General features: G+C 38.0%; 1 protein-coding gene across 2 annotated transcripts; it reads left to right on the forward strand.

Annotated features, from left to right (window-relative positions):
* The first annotated feature begins 1890 nt into the window (after positions 1-1890).
* On the forward strand, positions 1891-15062 carry LOC107197743 (uncharacterized). Of its 2 annotated transcripts, XM_022667767.2 has the most exons (16): positions 1891-2199; positions 3366-3587; positions 5018-5192; positions 6248-6482; positions 8039-8133; positions 8909-9108; positions 9639-9717; positions 9816-9994; positions 10403-10726; positions 11061-11459; positions 12452-12628; positions 12773-12842; positions 12961-13156; positions 13981-14049; positions 14149-14239; positions 14820-15062. In XM_022667767.2, the coding sequence occupies exons 2-16, from the start codon at positions 3376-3378 to the stop codon at positions 14893-14895; spliced, it is 2577 nt and encodes an 858-aa protein (XP_022523488.2). In that variant the 5' UTR covers positions 1891-2199; positions 3366-3375; the 3' UTR covers positions 14896-15062. The 2 variants fall into 2 exon arrangements, with proteins under 2 accessions (XP_022523488.2, XP_022523489.2); XM_022667768.2 differs by lacking the exons at positions 13981-14049; positions 14149-14239; positions 14820-15062 and having other exon boundaries at positions 12773-12850; positions 12961-13050.
* The last annotated feature ends 4118 nt before the right edge of the window (positions 15063-19180 follow it).

Consider the following 19180-nt stretch of genomic DNA (forward strand, 5'->3'; position numbering starts at 1 on the left):
TGAGTTTTTATTTTTAGCCTCGCTCTGAATTCAGCTCCGCGCTGAGAGAGAGAGAGAGAGAGAGAGAGAGAGAGAGAGAGAGAGAGAGAGAGGCACGGCGCAGCGCATTTTGCCTGATATCTCTTGATTAAATATCAATAAATATGTGAATTATTTTTGTAATAATAATAGAAATCTAGCAGGCGTATTATATTTGTGTGAATAACATGAAATGTTTAAAATGAATACAGACATGTAGAAAAAAAACGAAGACAAGCTGTAACCTAGATATAAATAATTATATCTTAATAATAATATAATAATAATATAATAATAATAAATAATATGATATTGTCCATCGGCACAACCCTAATTGTAACTAATACAAGTACACAGTGATGGGATTTTGATGGAATAGGCCAGTGTTTCTCAACCCTGGCCAAGGAGGCCCACTGTCCTGCAGTTTTTGGAGTTGTCCCTGCTTCCAATACACCAGACAATCAGCTGTCAATTATTGTGTTAATGTGGGGCTGTCAAAGTATGACAATTAATAAAATGTGCAGGGCAGTGGCCCTTAAAGACCAGGATTGAAAAACAGTGTAATAAGCAATAGAATAGGCTCTATCAAAAGACCACAAATTAAACGGTGTCACTGAAATCGTTTCATACCTACACTGCAAAAATCTAAATATCAGCAATTGAAATGATATTTTACATTATTTAAGTAATTCAGAGCCCAAAACAAGCACATACGTTTTTTTTCATGATGGTGATTTATGATGACTGATTTATGAATTTAAGTGTAACGCAAACACCTAGATTTTATTGATTATTTTTAAAGAAAATTTACCAAGAAAAAAATAAGCAAAATGCTGTGCAAATGCTTTAACTAAAATTTAGACTTTTAGACTTAATTTAGACTAATTTAGACTTTAATAGAATGTAGATAAACAATAATAAACGAGAATATAGCAAAAAAAAATAATTTATTAATTAGACTGTTCCAGGAACTTATATACAGACACACATAAGTACACACACATCAGAAAAAAATGAATAATAAAAAATATAATTATACCAGAATGTGATATAGAATATAAAAGAGATATATGAGTGTGATAACTGTGAGATTAGGCTAAATACACATGTAATGTGTGTGCAGACATGAACAAGGTCGTTACCTGTGTCCATATTAGTTATTAATTTAAAGGCATACTATTTTTGATATTTGATATTTTGTATTATGACACTGGAAATATTATATAATAGATTTGATGGTCAAATCTAGGGGAATTATCTCATAAGTCTTAAGTCGTCTCAAAAAAACTAAGATAAGACACAATGTATCACATTGCGGCACAGTTAAAAGCTCCACAGGACAGTTAAAAAGCTCTGCAGGACAGTTAAAACAGTTAAAAACCTCCGCGGTACAGTTAAAAAAACCTCCGCGGTACAGTTAAAAACCTCCGCGGTACAGTTAAAAAACCTCCACGGTACAGTTAAAAACCTCCACGGTACAGTTAAAAACCTCCACGGTACAGTTAAAAACCTCCGCGGTACAGTTAAAGAGCTCTGCAGGACAGTAGGAGAGTGTCGCAAGACAGTAGGAGAGTGTCTCGGGACAGTAGGTGAGTGTCGCGAGACAGTAGGAGAGTGTCGCGGGACAGTAGGTGAGTGTCGCGGGACAGTAGGTGAGTGTCGCGGGACAGTAGGAGAGTGTCTCGGGACAGTAGGTGAGTGTCGCGGGACAGTAGGAGAGTGTCGCGGGACAGTAGGTGAGTGTCGCGGGACAGTAGGAGAGTGTCGCGGGACAGTAGCAACAGGACAGGGACAGTTTTTGCTCTTACTGCTGCTGACATTTTGAGTGTATTATTCAGTGTGTCTTAAGCTTGGGTAAAAGGGTAGTTTCCATCAGTTTAGTTCAGCAGACAGAAAATAAAGTTGTATGTCTTTTAAATGATACAACAGGTATGATCATGGTGTCTCTGTGCACTCAGTGAAGTCTGGGTTGTAATAAATCGAGTTATAATGGGTTGTAAACAAAAACAATTAGAGCAGGATGAGTTATGGGCTGGGCAGATTGTCTTTCTGGGCCAGACTGCGTGAATAACCTTTACCCACACAGCTCCATAGGAACAGGGGAGGAGGAGGCATTAGCATGAGCAGCTTTTGTGGTGAAAACAGCCTCAGACGAGAGGAAAGACCCCGGGGCTGAACACGGTAAGATGGGCTCTTTATTCTGACAGAAAACAGAGTGCAGCATTAGCTCAAGTTCAGGAGTCTGCTCTGTGTTTGGTCTCGGTGATGATGAACAAACCGGGTTTAACCGGTTTAAACAGTTAGTTAAAGCTGAATCTGATTTAGAATGTTAAAATCCGGTTCTGTTCTTAACCCTTCAGACCTGAATTATCTCCAGTGATGGAAAATGTAAGAATGCTGTTTTTTTCTGTCTGTAATGCACAGACAAAAGAAGACTCAAATAATTAACTATAAAATCTATACAGCAAATAAATACAATTAAATAAAATATTTAATAGTTTTTTTTAATTTCCATTGCATTAGAAGCCTGCGTGTAGTATTTAATATTTCATATTGACTTTTGTTTCATAAACCATCCCAAAACAGTAAAAACATAATTAAAAAGTGTTCTAAATCACATTAAATTAGTAAAAATTTGCGGTTCCTTTTCCTCAACGGCTTTGGTACTAGTGCAGTGGGCGGGGCCAAGCTACTGTTTCATTGGTTTATAAACGTGTTCATTGGCTGGTTCATATTGTCTATTCTGATGGACAGCTCTCATATAGGGTTATTTGCAACAAAACATTTAAAAGAAAGAAAATACATGATGTCCATTGTAACGGATGCAGAATAAAACATGTCCATGTATTTCTTTAAATGTGAAATATATATATATATTAAAAAAAAAGTATATTAAGGAATATATATATATATTTAAGGGGAAAATTCTACACATAATGTAAGATGATCCTTAATTAAACCTTTACAGTTGAACAATTTGTAATATTGGACAGGACAGGACATTGCCAGAAAATACAATATAAATATACAAAAAAGGGAAAAAATATAGATAATAAGAATCTATAAGATCGAAAGAAAAATGATACGTAACTGTTAATAAATAGCTAATAAAAATAATTAGGTAGTAATATCCCACATTCATTGTTATTTGTGAATGTGTGCATTTCAAATATAATTTAAAATGTATTTCAAACTATTGTAGTATATAAAATATTTTTGGTCTATTTTCATACATTTAGCAAAATGTTTTATAAATGAATTTAAAATACACTTTTAACATGGCAATTAATATGCATGTGATGAATTAATTTATCATAAATACATTTTGAATGTGTGATTTTTCACAGCCCTGTCAGAATGACGACCTGCTGCCTGACTCCCTGTGAGAACAGTAACGCTCTGACTTGGCTTTTGTGTCCAAACCCTGTTCATGTGGAGACTTCAGTGAAAGTTCTGGGTGAGGAGGCTCAGGAGAGGAAGTGTTCACTAGCTGAAACTTTTCTTCAGCACATTCACGGAGAACAATGCATTCAAGTGCTTATGCAGCTACTAAATTCTCAGGACGCATGGTTAGTACCAGTGTTTAAGAATGTACTTTTATTTTCTTTTTTAAAACACATTCCAAATATATTGTATTATATTTCAAAATTCATTTTACACACACATGTAGCTTATCTTAAAGTTAAATATGTGCAAATATATATTTAACATAAACATAAAAGGCACAAATGCACTGTAAAGTCAAAGTTTAATGATTTGACATCTCATGATTGTGAACCGAGAGCTAAGACTAATGCATTTTATTTGGGGAATTTATGTAATAAAATTATATTCATTGTCCAATTTCACAAAACAAAAGTTGTTTTCATGATAACAGTTTGTTTTCTTGTTTTATCATCATAATAATATTCTTGTGATCACAATTTCTTTTTCTTTAGAAAACAAATACAAAAACAACTTATATCGAGATTTGTTATGCTGATAAATCAACTTGCCTTGAGATTCCCATATGGCAAAACCAAACATATTTTAAAAATGTAATTACCAAATATATTTTTGTGAAGTATTAAAATGGCTCGTAACGTATCCGTTAAATAACATATATTTGACTTTTATTATATGTATTTTATAATACTGTTAGATTTTAGCTACATATGAAACAATCTAACTGAAAATAGTTATATGAAACTTGTTTCATATATTGCTTTACTTACTTTTAACTGTTTTACAGTAGTTTGTCCTGTTTTATCTGTTTTACTCTCTGACTTTCTGGATTTCTGTAACTGGACTTTATTATTAATAAAATTCACTTTTTGTGATTGTTCACAGAAAAAGGCTGTCAGGATGACGTTTGAGAATTTTAAGCTGTTCTTTTACACCTCTGCAGCCATTCTGTGCATTCAATTACAATTTATAACATTCCTGCCATTGAACTACTGCTGTAGGAGTATAGTTAGTACGAAACATGGCATCATTAGGATCATAAGGGTGTAAAGTTAATCATTACCAGTCTTCTTTTCCTGTGTTCTGCAATTTTTACCATGATAGGGATGCAAATTAATCAAAAATAATTACTGTACCTGCAGCTGCAAAGCTCCCAACAGATTAGCCATGTATTACTGGTAGTAACCAGTAGATTAAATGTGTAAAGAGGAAAATCCACTGTGCTAACACTGATTGGGCTATCACTGAATGGCACTCTGCTAGTTTAACAGCCGCTGTAATAAATTAATAGCTCCTTTAAGACTTGACAATGAGTGTATTCTGGGTTGGTAATGGTTATGGGTCAGTGGCTTTTGTTTATCTACAGTCCCATGGTGTCCTCCAGTTGAACTCTAGCTCCAAACAGAGAGGTGCTCATAAAGCTGCCGGCTACAATGTGGAGGTCACTCTTTTATTGCCTGTGAGCGAGCAAAGAGGACCTGTATGGGCAGCAGTGCTGATAACCGAGCTGTTTTGAACGTCTACTATGCCTGGATTGTTCCCTGTGTTTCTTCAGGCTGTGCAGTATGGCGGTTTATATCTTTGGGGTGCTTTTGGAGAATGAAGACATGGTGCAGAAGCTTCAGGAGTGGACTCATGGGGACAACGGTCTCTGCTGGGCCTTAGGACAACTCCTGGAGAAAGATGAGCATGACGTGGTCTTAAATGCGGCTGGTGCCATTGCATCACTGGTAACATTTACTCTTAGATGTTTAACTAGATTTGGAGATCTTTATTGTTGTAATGTGAGAAATTTGAAAACATTGGTTGGTAAAAAGTTGCGATAACATTTGTTTCTTTGTTTCTTGAGCTACTAGGCTAACATTGCTAAAAGTAGAATTAAACTGTCACCAAACTGTAAATAAGTCTTTGCAAATACATGTCCAAATTCATCGTACTGGTAATTTATTTCTTACAAGACTCCATCAAAAATCTAAATAAAGAAACAGTATGTACTGAATCACAGCAAGCATCTAGAATGGCTACTGCAGTCCAATTTTAAAACACTAGAGCAATATCTGTCCCACCTTGCTCCTCCCCACCAGCAAAAATCATATGATTTGCCAGGTTGAGAACACAGAACCTGCACAAATAAGCAAAAGATTAGCTCAAGTACTTATTGTTTTAATATCCTAGCTGCATACAGATCACTGAGTCTATTCGCTGAAATAGAAACACATTTAAATTAACTTTGTCTATTAGCTAACCTTAGCTGAAACTCAGTGATTACCTGTTCAGTAGAAAATTAGCCACCTTGCAATCCTTCTGGGCTCTGTCTTTGTCTATTAATTGCACTGCAAATATTAACTCGCTATTTTGTTCTATACCTGGCAACTCAGGGTGTGGAAATAGGACTGGGAACAGAGCTAAACACAAACAGATTGACGCTTTGTAGAGGCCAATTGAAAAAGAACATACTGGCTAAAGCACTGATGCCAGTGCTTAAAGCTAGTGTGTTTCCTTAATATTCGATGATATGTCCTGATGATTAAATGAGATATAATATAATATAATTGTATAATATAACGATTTAATGAGCTATAATAGAAAAATATAATACATATTGGTCCTGCGTTTAAAAAAAATGTTTAGTAGAAGGTCATAGATAAACATATTTATACTGATGGCATTTCCGGGACCAGGATAGGGCACCACTGCTCTCATTTTCTCTGATGGCATCAAATGCAGTTGCTAAGGTTTTTTTCCCACATCTTAAGACCGTATATGTTTGATCTTCCAACCTCAGGTTGAGACCCCCTCGGGACGTCAGTGGCTGCTTCAAGACAGTTCAGTGTTCAGTCAAGTCCTTGAGAACGTGACATGTCTCCTCATTCACGAAAGAGAGAATGCAGTTAACTCAGCTGCTCTTATTCTGGCCTGGCTGTCTCTGTGCGAGACGGCGTGCCAAAAGCTTCTTTCTCATTCCTCAGCTTCTAAAATCCTAAGCCGCCTAGCACACTGTCTCGCCTACAGCCACAAAGGTCAGTATCATGGAGAAGGATCCCTTGGGCTATAAAATACTGAAAGTACTGTCCAGTAACATTGGTCACATTGGGTTGGGTTGTTAACATTATTATGCACAAACTGTGGGGCTTGAATTATTCTCTCATTAAGGTAGAGTCCTGGAGGACTACATGTAGCACATGTTGATGTTTTATCTTCTTATGTACTAGATTGATTTATCTTAGCTGGATTGTTGTGTTGGAAAAAGTTTGGAAAAAGTTGTACAGGACTCTAGCAGTTTGTCAAAACGAATGACTGTAGAAAAGCATGGACAGCATAATGTCTTTCAAAAGTCTGCACTGCACTTTTACTAAGGAAACAATGCTCTCACTAAAAAAAACTTCTAGTACTGTAGGCTGTAGGCTCAATGAAGGTGGTATGAGATGCTGGTCTGGGAGAAAGTCTACTAAATGAGTAGGCAAGCCTGGCTCCACCACTAATCCCTACTGCACAGACAATTGCTGCAAATGGTAGGCTGCAGTCAAGGAAGGGTGAGGGTCATTGGTAGGACTGTCCTATAGGACTCCTTCTTAAACCCTACCCGGATGGGATTCGTTTCTCAGGGGGACGTCTACAAAAAATATTTCACACTTCTACTCAGTGATAAAACTCTTGCATCCTGGCTGCAATTGAAAAAACAGGAGGACCAGTGAGTTTTTTGGCTTTCTTGGTCACATGACATTGCATTCAGTAGCTCCTCCATTTCTGTTTGCTGTTGTGTTTTCGTGGATCTCCATGGAAACGCACGCCCAAAATGTAATTACGGTGCGTAGCATTGGACAAATAGCTATTTTATTAAATGCTAGGTGATGAAACTCAGAGATGTGCGTCTGGACAGGAATAAAAATACTGGAGGACCACAGTAGGTAATTCAGCCTGTAATGTTCTCAGAGGACGTCTGAGAAAAACATATACATGGTCGTTCCAGATGGGAAAAAATCGCAGAAGACCCTCACGGAAAGAGAAAAAAGAGAAGTACCACAGGAACCCCTCTGAGAAACAAATCCCACCAGATAGGGCTTAAAAAGCCTATTAGTTACACATGGTACAGTCCAGCAGTGTTTGATGGTGACACCCCGGTAAATGTCATGTAACCTACCTCGCCTGGAGCATAGTCTTGGGGACAAAGTTTCTGGCTGCAAATTTGGCAGAAAATGGCAGACATTTTTACCCCAATTCTAAAAAAAATGAAAGGAAATGAAACCACTGTGTCCATGTTTTCTATAGCCATTGATCAGAACTGCCTTAGTTAATGTATTTTTTTTTTTTTTTTTTTTTACTATTTCACATATTGACGTTCTGTGCATTTAGGGAATGTAAGTCCTTAAGCTTTTGGTTACTGTTACCATCTTATATAAAATAAGCAATAAACTATGTTAACTCTTTAACTAATTAAGCATTTCACTGTTCAGCTACTCAGGACAAGTTTATTTGTGTACAAAAAAATAACCCTGCCAATCAATTCTCTGACAAATTGTAGTATATAATGTAACGTTATACTGAATGTTATATATATCCTGTAACATGCTTTTAGACACTGCAATGAATGCAGCTTTCACTATTGGCCGCTTGTGTGGAAGCGAACAGGGCAAAAGGGTCATCCTGGCTAAAGCTCAAGACTACAGGCTGGTAAGAAAGTGCTACTTTGTCTACATCACTAAACTCTGGCATTAAACAAACCTTTACAGAACTAAGGAACCATCACACCTTCACAAAACCTGGCCCAAATAAAATGTTGGAATATTTAATCAAATAATATTTGATGGCTTAACTGTTAACTAATGTAAAACATAAAAAACTAGCATATATTTAAATGTTGATGGCTAAATCTGAGCCAGTTCTACTGTTTGGTTAATTCAGAAACAACTATATGACGGTAAAAAAATAATTGGCTTAACAAACAGTATCAATATAATATCAATTGTTAAAAGCACAGATATTAGATATTCATGCAGTTTCAGTACTCAACTTAAATTTACTTTAAATTCTTTAAAATCTTGAAGAACAGCAGATTTATACCATATGTCCAAATGTTTGTGGACACTGATCCTAATCAATGCATTATGCTACTTTAAGTTGCACACATTGCTGCTTGTTCAGTCTTTGTAGAGAAGTATTGCCAAAATAATGTCTGACTGACTCTCTGGAGCACATAAACCTTATTAACATGTTGGCAACTTGCCTAATGCCAAGTATGGGATATAGGGATATAAATGATGAGATCAAATAAGGGAGGTAGCCCAGAACAGAGAACAGAAGTCTTTTTTATTTTACCATACCAGTGACTGTATTATTAAAATTTTAAGTACCGGTAAAATTAATCAAGTCTAAAAGTTTAAAATGTGAATGTTCTGATACGGCATTGTTAGAAGCCAGTTGGTTATTTCTTAATTTCCCACTATAGGCAAACAGCCTTCAAACTTTACTATCGAATGGAGCAGGTCCAGAGGCAGGACAAGCTGCCTGCTTTGCTTTGAGCTGTTTGGCTTCTGAAGATGATGGACATACTCTGCTGATGGAGAATTCCTCTTGTCCAGAGTTACTGAATGGTCTTCTGAGCTTATTGAAGAGTGCGGACCCAGACAGTACTTGGTTTGCTGCTATGTGAGTATAAATGTTTTAAATGCAGTTTACATATTATAGCCACCTGCCTACTGTGTTGTTGGTACTTCTTAGCACAGAGGTTCTCAACTCGTGGTTCTCAAATAAGTCTCAAGTTCATAATAAAAAAATCTCAATTCAAAATGCAGTAAAGCTACTGTGGATCAGACTTTAAGGTTAGTATATTTGGAAGCCAGGGAAACACCCTAAATTCTTCATGAATTAACATGACGTTCAAACTATTCCTGAACATTATTTAGCTATAAGAGGCCAGATAGGATAGCATTTGTTGCCATCGACCAGATTAACCTTGGCCACACAAGACTCTTTTAGGGTGTACCACTCAGTCAATGCAGTTTGCAGAAATCTTGCTGTTTTGGAGAGACCTAATTTGGCCCTTGTCAGACTCTTTATGTCTGCCCACTTTTCTCATAACTAGCTATGGTTAAAAGATATATTTGCACAGTACATGATTGTAGGAAATTGACTTTTTCTCACCTCTAGTTGTCTTTCTGTCCATATCTGTTTCACAGGACTTTAAGAGTGTTTGTGTCTCGACCATCAGGAGTGATTCGAGTTAGAGAACACAGCTATTTGGAGGAGCAGCTAAAGGTTGTAGTATATGCATATGTAGTAGAGATTGTGTTTTCTGATGTAACTAATTTTTTTTACTATTTGTGTTACACTATTTCTGTTATGTTATTCTCTAGTACCTGTCTCTCCTTTCATCCACGGGTCGGGAGCTGCAGGAAGAGATCAGCGCTTGCCTGAGAAAACTGAGACGCCTTCCCAAACCATCTCCTATAACGGTCCAGCACCTTTGCTCGGGGGCCTGCATTGCATCATGGGAGAGACAGGAGCCTGAGAGCGGCCTTGAAGTCACATATAGGTGAGATGTGGGCATGGCCTTTATAACTCTTACCTGGACATGCGCCAGTATAAGTGAACGGGAGATGTATTTGAATTTGTGCAGATTTTTTCAGCATCAGAAGAAATAGAGAATGTTTTGATTTTCATCATGCTCAGTCACACCTGTTTCAGACCAGGTTTATTCAGTCTGAAAATCTGCAAAATGTGCAGGAATCTGGCACTCCAGGATACGTATTCCCAACCCAGATTTTGACAAAGAAAATAATCACTGACCTTCTGGAGCATGGGGTTCCACAGATTTAGCCTGATTTAACTGTTTGGTAAAGCAAAACAACTTAGATTGTGCATTTGATAGCAAGGCTGAAGATTAATCTACTGTAAGAAACACACTAATTATGGGTTTTTCTTGTGTTTTTTTTGTGTTTAGTCTTTTTGATGGAGACACTGTGTTGTACTGTGGCCTGCAGTGTCAGGTGACTTTGCCTTATTCCCACCTCCGATATAAGCAGTGCCTGTCTCTACGCCTCAACCTGTCCACCTCAGACGGCGATGTCAGTCCCTTTAGTGACCTTGTGGAAATGACAGTGGAGAGGCCAAACCTTAGACCTGGAACTCCAGAGGCTCTGCGTGTGATTGGCTGCACAGACACTCAGGTTCACTTAAGCTGGATGGAGCCAAATGGAGAAATCAAGCCTAAATCATTCCAAGTCTACTGTGATGATGTATTGGTGGAAACCGCTACTGAGCTTGGGTAAGTTTAAATGTGTCAGTCCAAGTAGATGTTATTACAGTGGCTTGCAATCTAATTTCTGTTATTCCTCCCTGGAATCAAATGTTTTCTTGTTTTCTATATATTTCACAATGATTTGATGAGTTTTTATGGCCAAAAAATAATTTATAATTTTTACGGGAACATATTTCTCTCTTTGTCAATGCTGTTTCTTTAAGACGAATATAATTATTCCTAATAGCATTCAGAGATAAAATATCCCAGAATAGGTGGAGATATGTGTATAAGTTGTTTTTGTGCCATTTAAAAAAGTGACACATAAAAACACAATATATATTATGGTTCTCTCCATCAGAACTACAGTGAGCTGTCTGTCTCCCAGCACTACCTATACGTTAAGTGTATGTGCACTGGGTCCCGGAGACACGGCAGGTCCTCGCTCCAGCATTGCAGTACAGACTGATGAATGTTACGATCACGCACCCAGAGGCCTGACGGTGGCTGTCCAGGGAAGACACGAGCTCCACATCAGCTGGGGTGCTCCAGTAGCACCACTGGGGCGTATCTTCAACTATGAGCTGCGTCTGAACGGCTTTGTGGTTTATTTGGGGACGGAGAGGGCGCATACGGCCCGTCGGCTCACTGCTAACACAGCCTACACCTGCACAGTAACAGCCATCACCTCTAGAGGACGCTGCCAGAGCAGGCCAGTCACCAAAAGGACAGCAAAAGATGGATATATGAATGTAAACAGGTGAGTAAGGTATGGATATTGTTACTGGACCAAGAAGTTTTTTGTGAATCTCATGTGAAACAAACAAATTATACACATATCATGTACCACACACAGCCACTTTGCTGTTTCAGAGTTGAAAACTGTACATGCCTTACATGTACATGCCACTTACAGGGGTTGAACAATGAAACTGAAACACCTGTTTTTGGACCCCAATAATTTATTGTCTTGACAAACAGTTCTGGTGGAAACAGGAGAGTTGAGGTGCACATTGAATTCTGCCGTGATTTGAGCAGGCGTGGTTTTATGTTTTCTGGATACAATTCGGGTTAGCACCCCATACATCCTTTTCAGACAGCTTCCTCTTGCGTCCACAGTTAATCCTGTTGGATGTGGTTTGTCCTGCTAGGTAGGATGCTGCCATTACCCTGGATACCGTAGCTCTTGATACATCACAAAGACTTGCTGTCTTGGTCACAGATGCGCCAGAAAGACATGCACCAACAATTTGTCCTCTTTTGAACTCTGGTATATCACCCTTAATGTTTTGTGCATTGCAATATTTTGAGCAAAACTGTGCTCTTTCTCTGCTAATTGAACCTTCACACTCTGCTCTTACTGGTGCAATGTGCAATTAATGAAGATTGGCCACCAGGCTGCTCCAATTTAGACATGAAACCTCCCACAATAAAATGACAGGTGTTTCAGTTTCATTGTCCAACACCTGTACATGCCTTATACACATGAAAGGTCAGGTTAGGTCTGGTTAGAAACTAATAATGAATTGATTACTTAAGTACAGTACAGTTCAGTACTCAGACTTAAAGTAACACACAAGTTTATACCCCTCTGGTGAAACTTTCTGTGAACATGTTAAATTTTTATACCACTTTATTATTAATTCACATATCACTATCCCATAAATTTTGTCCTGGCATGTCAGTGTAATAAGAACAGTGCACATTTTGGCATGATGATCTAACTGATGTCTGACTGAAATTCTTTTTCAGGTCTCTCTATTCTCCCAGTCGTCAGCCCATATCACATCCTTTACCATCACCTCCTGACACAGAGGTGAACGAAGTCAAATCCAAGGCCAGGAAGTCATTATTACACAAACGGCCACCCAACGTCCAGCTGACAGTTCCCCATCACACAGACCCTGACCTCAGAAAAGACAGGCACAGGTATTAGATGAGTATTGTGGGAAAGAAAGTACTTTGTAAATAGCATTGATTGATTTGATGTTGCGCTTCATTTTGGAGCAGATGTGGTCTCTGTTTGTTCAACATTGGCAGTAAAAAGAGCTGATCACTGTTTATGTTTGGCAGGCTGCCCTCTGTTTCAGTGCCCTCCCACAACACTGAGAAAAGCAAATCTAACCTGATGTCAGAGGAACAGGTTTGACAGTATGAAAATTAATTATGAAATATGAATTGGTTAGTAATTGTAAAATACATGGCTTCCTTATTGAACATATCATATTAACAATGATTTTGATTCCATTAAAACATAAAAGGGCCTTGTCAGTAAATTGGATGTCAAAGCAATGTGGAATCGTGCCAGAGATGCTTCGGATGCGGCAGCTTTTCCAGTGAATGCTTCTGATTGCCCCGTGGTGCTACGCCAAGAACGCCATGAACGTACACAGCGATCCCAGCAATTGTCAGATTCTGCACTGGACCTCTCAAACTCCAGATCAAAGATTAGCCCAGGTATGAATTTCTGCATTCTAAAAGAATAGCATTATGACCATCCAACTATCAAAACCATTCATCATAAAATCCCATACCCTCTGTCAAAATGGACCAATAGAAATTCTCCAAAATTACCTGAAATAAACTCTTTTTACATTGACTTCCACTGAAAGTTAAGAAGGGTTTATCTCTCTCCTGTAAAGTTGCTGTTTTGGAGATACATTCATTGGACAGTGACAATATATTTTTAATATCGCACAAAACCTTTTTGGGTACAACAGATTGAGGCACTATTGCTATAATCTGAGGATCGCTGCTGGTTTAATTCCAAGTCACACTGCTTGCCATCAGCAGCTGGACTCTGAGAGAGCACAATTGGCCACACTCTCTCTGGCTGGGTAGATGGTGCTCTCTCTCAACATCCCTCCTAGTTTGATGCACAGGCGTCTGTTAGCTGATGTATTAGAGCTGTGTCTCTGGCTTTCCTCTGAGCACACTGACTACCCAGTGATCCTGAATCAGCGGCAGTTGAAAAGGAGACGGTGGGTGTCTGATGTGCTGATCCTTACCCTCCTAGTTTTGAGGGTATTACTCGTGTTAGGGGGAGTTCATGTGGGCAGAAACTGTGTTGCTGGCCTTCTAAATTAGGGAGAAATTGTGCTAAAATTAGAAATAAGTAATTAAGATATTTGTAACTTTACAGGAAAGGGAAAACCTTTCATTGAGGTCAATGTGAAAAGATTTGATTCCTAGTCCATTTGGAACATTTCTGTTTGGACACAGAGCCAAAATAAGGTGTTTGCCTAGTATGCGGATTATTTCCCTTTATGCTATCCCTCTAGATGTGCTTTGGGGGTCTGGCAGGTTAGAATCAGACATGAGGAGACTGCCTGTCATCAGCCAGCCGATTAGTGAGTTTCTCTTCATGACTCTAATTGATCATTTCAGGTATGGCTGAAAATATGTTTGTGCACACAGTAACTTCTCTATATGTTTATTTTTTGCTTTAGCTGGAAGTGTGAGGCTGCTCCAGCCTATCTCTTATCACTGGCCTGATCTAGAGCGGACAGAGCAGCACCACAAAAAATCACACAGAAACAGGTACTCACTGATAATTTAACTAGGTCCTACTCATGAAGTTCACTTTGTGCTAAGAACGTACAATTGTTACATTACCCTATTCCAGATTTGTCTGTTCCATAGAATTAAACAGGCTGATTTTATTACTGTGTCTTAAAAACTGAGATGCATTCACAGTGCCAGATAGTGCCAGATGAGTGTTTCTGGAACTGCTGATCTCCGTTACCAAAACAAGCTATAGAATTTTCTCAGAAAGGTATAATAAAAAAAAGATCCAGTCAGCAGAAGTTATTTGAAATGAAATGACTTGCTGATGAGAAACATCAAGAGAGAATAACAAGACTAGCTGTAGCTGACAGAAAGGCTATTTTAACACAGAAAGCAAAATCAGCAGTACCAAATCTGGATATTTATTAGTTTTATTGAGCCAATATGACTATAGTGCTTCTAATAAATCAAATGAATGAAAAATATGAATGGACGTAACAAGTGGTTTTATAACAATAAACTGCTGATTTGGGCCTTTTCACCACATGATGAAGCACTAGTCTTTGTGTTTAGATATTTTCTGATATTCACCTTTTCCTCTCTCTAATTCTAGGCTTGGAGCTGGGTCAAGATTGCACAGTCAGTTAAAGGGACGACAGTACCTTACATCGTCCTGGACAAAGACATAGTTGAACAGTATGGAGTTATTACTGGAGGTTTGTATGTGATGTTTCAGCCAGGAGAACAAAAATCTGTGTTGTTTTTTTTCCAGTAAAATACTGTACGTCGTGTATGTCAAGTACTGCTTTTTGATTAAGTGAAATCTTTGTTTTCATGTTTCCAAATAAATGACAATCCAACTTTTTTGGTCCAAATATAAAATGTGTTGTGAATTGATTGAATCTAAAGATAACTATAATTTTTTGAGATTCCAGTTAGTAATAAAAAGCTTTAAATTTTATTATCTGTTCCTGTTTTAAAGCCTACATTAGATACATGCAATTATTTTTGCCACTTAATAATTTTAGAATATATGCTGCCCCGACAAAAAAAAAGTCTTCACTTGGATTTAACTAAGCAATTGATCTGGGGTTGATGCTGCAGTTGGTCAGGTCTAGGTTCAGCAACAGTGTGTGGTGAAAGAATGAGGTCAGCTGACTACCTGAATATACTGAATATAGACCAGATTATTCCATCAAAGGACTTTTTCTTCCCTGATGGCACGGGAATATTCCATTATGATAATGCCAGTATTCATGGGGCTGGAATTGTGAAAGGGTGATTCAGGGAGCATGAGATCATCATTTTCATACATCCAGAGTCCAGACCTTAACCCCATTAAGAATCTTTGGGATGTGCTGGAGAAGACTTTGTGCAGCGGTCAGACTCTACCATTATGAATGCAAGATCTTAGTGAAAAATTAATGCAACACTGGATTGAAATCTATGGTAATCTATGCTATGCAACAAAATATTAGAGTATTTTCATAATGTAATTCATTTTTTTAATTTTATTATTATTTTACAAACAGAAAATGAGAAATGGTTGAAATAACAAAAAAGATGCTGAGCTTTCAGCCCTCAAATAATGCAAAGAAAACAAGTTCATATTCATAAAGTTTTTAGAGTTTAGAAATCAATATTTGGTGGAATAACCCTGGTTTTTAATCACAGTTTTCATGCATCTTGGCATGTTCTCCTCCACCAGTCTTACACACTGCTTTTGGATAACTTTATGCCACTCCTGGTGCAAACATTCAAGCAGTACAGCTTGGTTTGATGGCTTGTGATCATCCATCTTCCTCTTGATTATATTCCAGAGGTTTTTCATTTGATAAAATCAAAAACAAAATATAGCCGCAAGCGGCGATTTACGGGGTTCGAGCGTTACAGGCAAAGAGACCCCTGGAGGCCAGTTAGGCTTAAAACATGTTGCCGGTTGACCGGCATCGCCAAACTGAATGAGGATGACCAGCATAACCGTGAAGATTACCAGCATGACTAATCTGGATGACAAACTTGTTGACCATATTGACCAAGCTGGAAGACCATAATGACCAAACTGGATGACCAGCACGGCAAAGGTGGTTGGCCAGTATGACCAAGCTGGAAGACCACCATTACTATGAGGACAAAGCTGAATGACCAGCAGGACCATAATGACCAATGTGAATGGCCAGCAAGACCAAGCTGGGTGACCAGCGTGACCATAAAGACCATAATGGCAATGCTAGATGAGTGGTGTGAGTAAACTAGTTGAAAAGCATTGATAAATTGAGCTGTAGTGTTCATCAGGTTTTATGTGGTGTCTTACTGCACTCTAGTGCGCATTTGGTGAAACAAATTCAGTTCTTAAATTGAAAAAACACAAGGCATAAAAAGGGCATATAAATAACCCGTATATAGTATATAAGTTTTGACCTGATTAACATTCCGCCTGTTAAAAGCTTGCTGGAATGTGATTGGCTAATAGTGACCACAAAAGTGTCCATATCAAATTTTCATTTGGTGTACCATTAGTGCATGGGCCATAGATGATAATTGGCTAGGATGAGCTTGATAGCTTGTATGGTTCTAGAGAAACAGCTATCGAGCATTGGCCCCGCCCCGTAGGGGTGTATGTCTACTTAAACTGACAGGGTATCTAAGAATCATGTAATGATCAAAGGACTGAAGTGGTATTAGTGTCAGGTTAAGCATTCAAAAGTTATAAGTGTTACAGACATTTTACTGCACCATGGTAGAACTCATTTGCTTATGGCGGCCATATTGTTTATAAATGTAAAGATTTTTTTAATAATTATTGAGGAGTAAGCTCTGCTGAACTGTTTGACACCAAACATGTCATGATTGGTCAAGGATCCAAGGACAAGATCTCAAAAGTAGGTTTTGCATATTATGCAAATTTAAAAAAAAATTAAGTGGGTGGAGCATAAACAAGAATGACCCAGGCGGCTGAACATCATGAACAAGAAGGATAGAGATGTTCAATTAAGAAAGACAAGCAAGATTGAATAAGTTCAGCAGAGCTTTAATTTAGAATAATTCACCTGTAGCTGTTTCACCAAATGACCACCAGAGCGCAGCAAGAGACCACATATAACCTGCTGGAAATCTATCACTCTAACAGAAAGACAGAACATTCCCTATCAGTGTGTTTCTATTTATTAAAAAGAGAAGAAAAGTCCGATTGGGCTCCAAATTGGTACTCATGATCAAGTGGTCTGTATATACATGTATGTAAATTTGTGTGTCGATAGGGTCAAAGGTTCCTGACTTCTGACCATTTAGGTTTGAAAAAAGTGATAATACAGGCTTATGGCCTACAAAATGGCTGTTGCTCTTTGGCCATATTAGAGGCAAAAAATATCAGATTTGGCTCAAAATTTGCAATCAGGATCACAATATCAGTCTATACATGTATGTCAATTTCTGTGTCAAAAGGGTCTAAGGTTCCTGACTTCTGTCCATTTAGATTTGAAAAAAGCGATAATACAGGCTTGAGGCCTACAAAATCGCTGTAGTTTTCCAGCCGTTGTAGAGGCAAAACATGTCCGATTTGGCTGAAAATTTGCAATCAAGATCAATTTATCAGTCTATATATGTGTATAAATTTGTGTGTTGATAGGGTGAAAGGTTCCTGTCTTCTGTCCATTTAGGTTGGAAAATAGCGATAAATAGAATAAATTGAAAATAGTTATTTTTTCACCGTAGAGCCTACTGAAGACTTATTTGGCTCATACTTGGCACATGTGCTTCAAATGTCATTGTTAATTAGTAGCTTCAACAGTTTTGGAATGTTTTAAACTTTGACAGAGTTTTGGCCAAATAACTCTGAAAAGGCTTTCACGTACATGTTTGATCAAGGTTTATGGGCCTCAAGTAGTTAAATTGTCAAGATTTTTTTGATAATTATTTACCTACAGGGTCTCAAGATTGCATAAAGACCAAATTTGTTTTGATTGATTAAGGACTTAAAGACAAGTTCGAAAAGAGCCATTTTTACTCTTTTGGCCACTGATGAAAATCTTTGCATTTTTGGTAAATACATGTAATTACAAAGTTGTAAAGGCTACAGCAAAGTATACAACTAAAAAAGAATAACAAGCCTAGGCCACTTGTACCTTTAGATATAACTGATTTTCTGCTATAGCGCCCCCTTGAGGCCAATCAACGCCATATTTTAATGGATGATAGAAGGCCCTGAGATACATGTAGGGTATAAGTATCGTCCTGATTGGTCATTGTTTAGCATGTCAAAAGCTTGCTGGAATCTGATTGGCTAATAACGATCGCAAAAATTTGCATATCAAATTTTCCTTCTGTAAAACATTAGGACATAGGCCATAGATGATACATGCCAAAGGAGAGCTTCATAGCTTGTACGGTTCCTGAGAAACAGATTTTTAGCTTTGGCTCCGCCCCCTGGGGGCGTATGTCTACACAGATTGACGGGCTACCTTAGAATCATGTTGGCATCAACGGTCTAAAGTGGCATTAGTGTAGGTTTAAGCATTCAAAAGTTACAGCTGTTAGAGTAAATTTGGGTGTGCCACGGTAAGATTAATTTGCATATGGCGGCCATATTGTTTACAAATTTCACAATTTTTTTGATAATTATTGAGGATTGGACTCTGCTGAGTTGTTTGACACCAAATATGACAGGATTGGTCAATGACCCTAGGACAAGTTCTCAAAAGTAGGTTTTGCATATTATGCTAAATAGCAAAAAATCTAAGTGGGCGGAGCTTAGTGGTTCTATTGACCTTTTTGATTTGCCATTAATCAAGGAATCATATAATGCAAGAATTTTTGCTCTAGCTATCAGGGCGTGGCAGTTACGAGGCCTAACGCGTTGACCTTCGCCATAGCGCCCCCTTGAGGCCGATCGGGCTCATCTTTTGAATCTGAGTAGCGGTGAGAAGTACTACCATATGACCAAGTCTCAGCCCTGTAGGCCTTACGGTTTCTTCT

Source organism: Astyanax mexicanus, chromosome 1, assembly GCF_023375975.1.
Source record: "Astyanax mexicanus isolate ESR-SI-001 chromosome 1, AstMex3_surface, whole genome shotgun sequence".
In the NCBI taxonomy this organism is placed as follows: Eukaryota; Metazoa; Chordata; class Actinopteri; order Characiformes; family Acestrorhamphidae; genus Astyanax; species Astyanax mexicanus.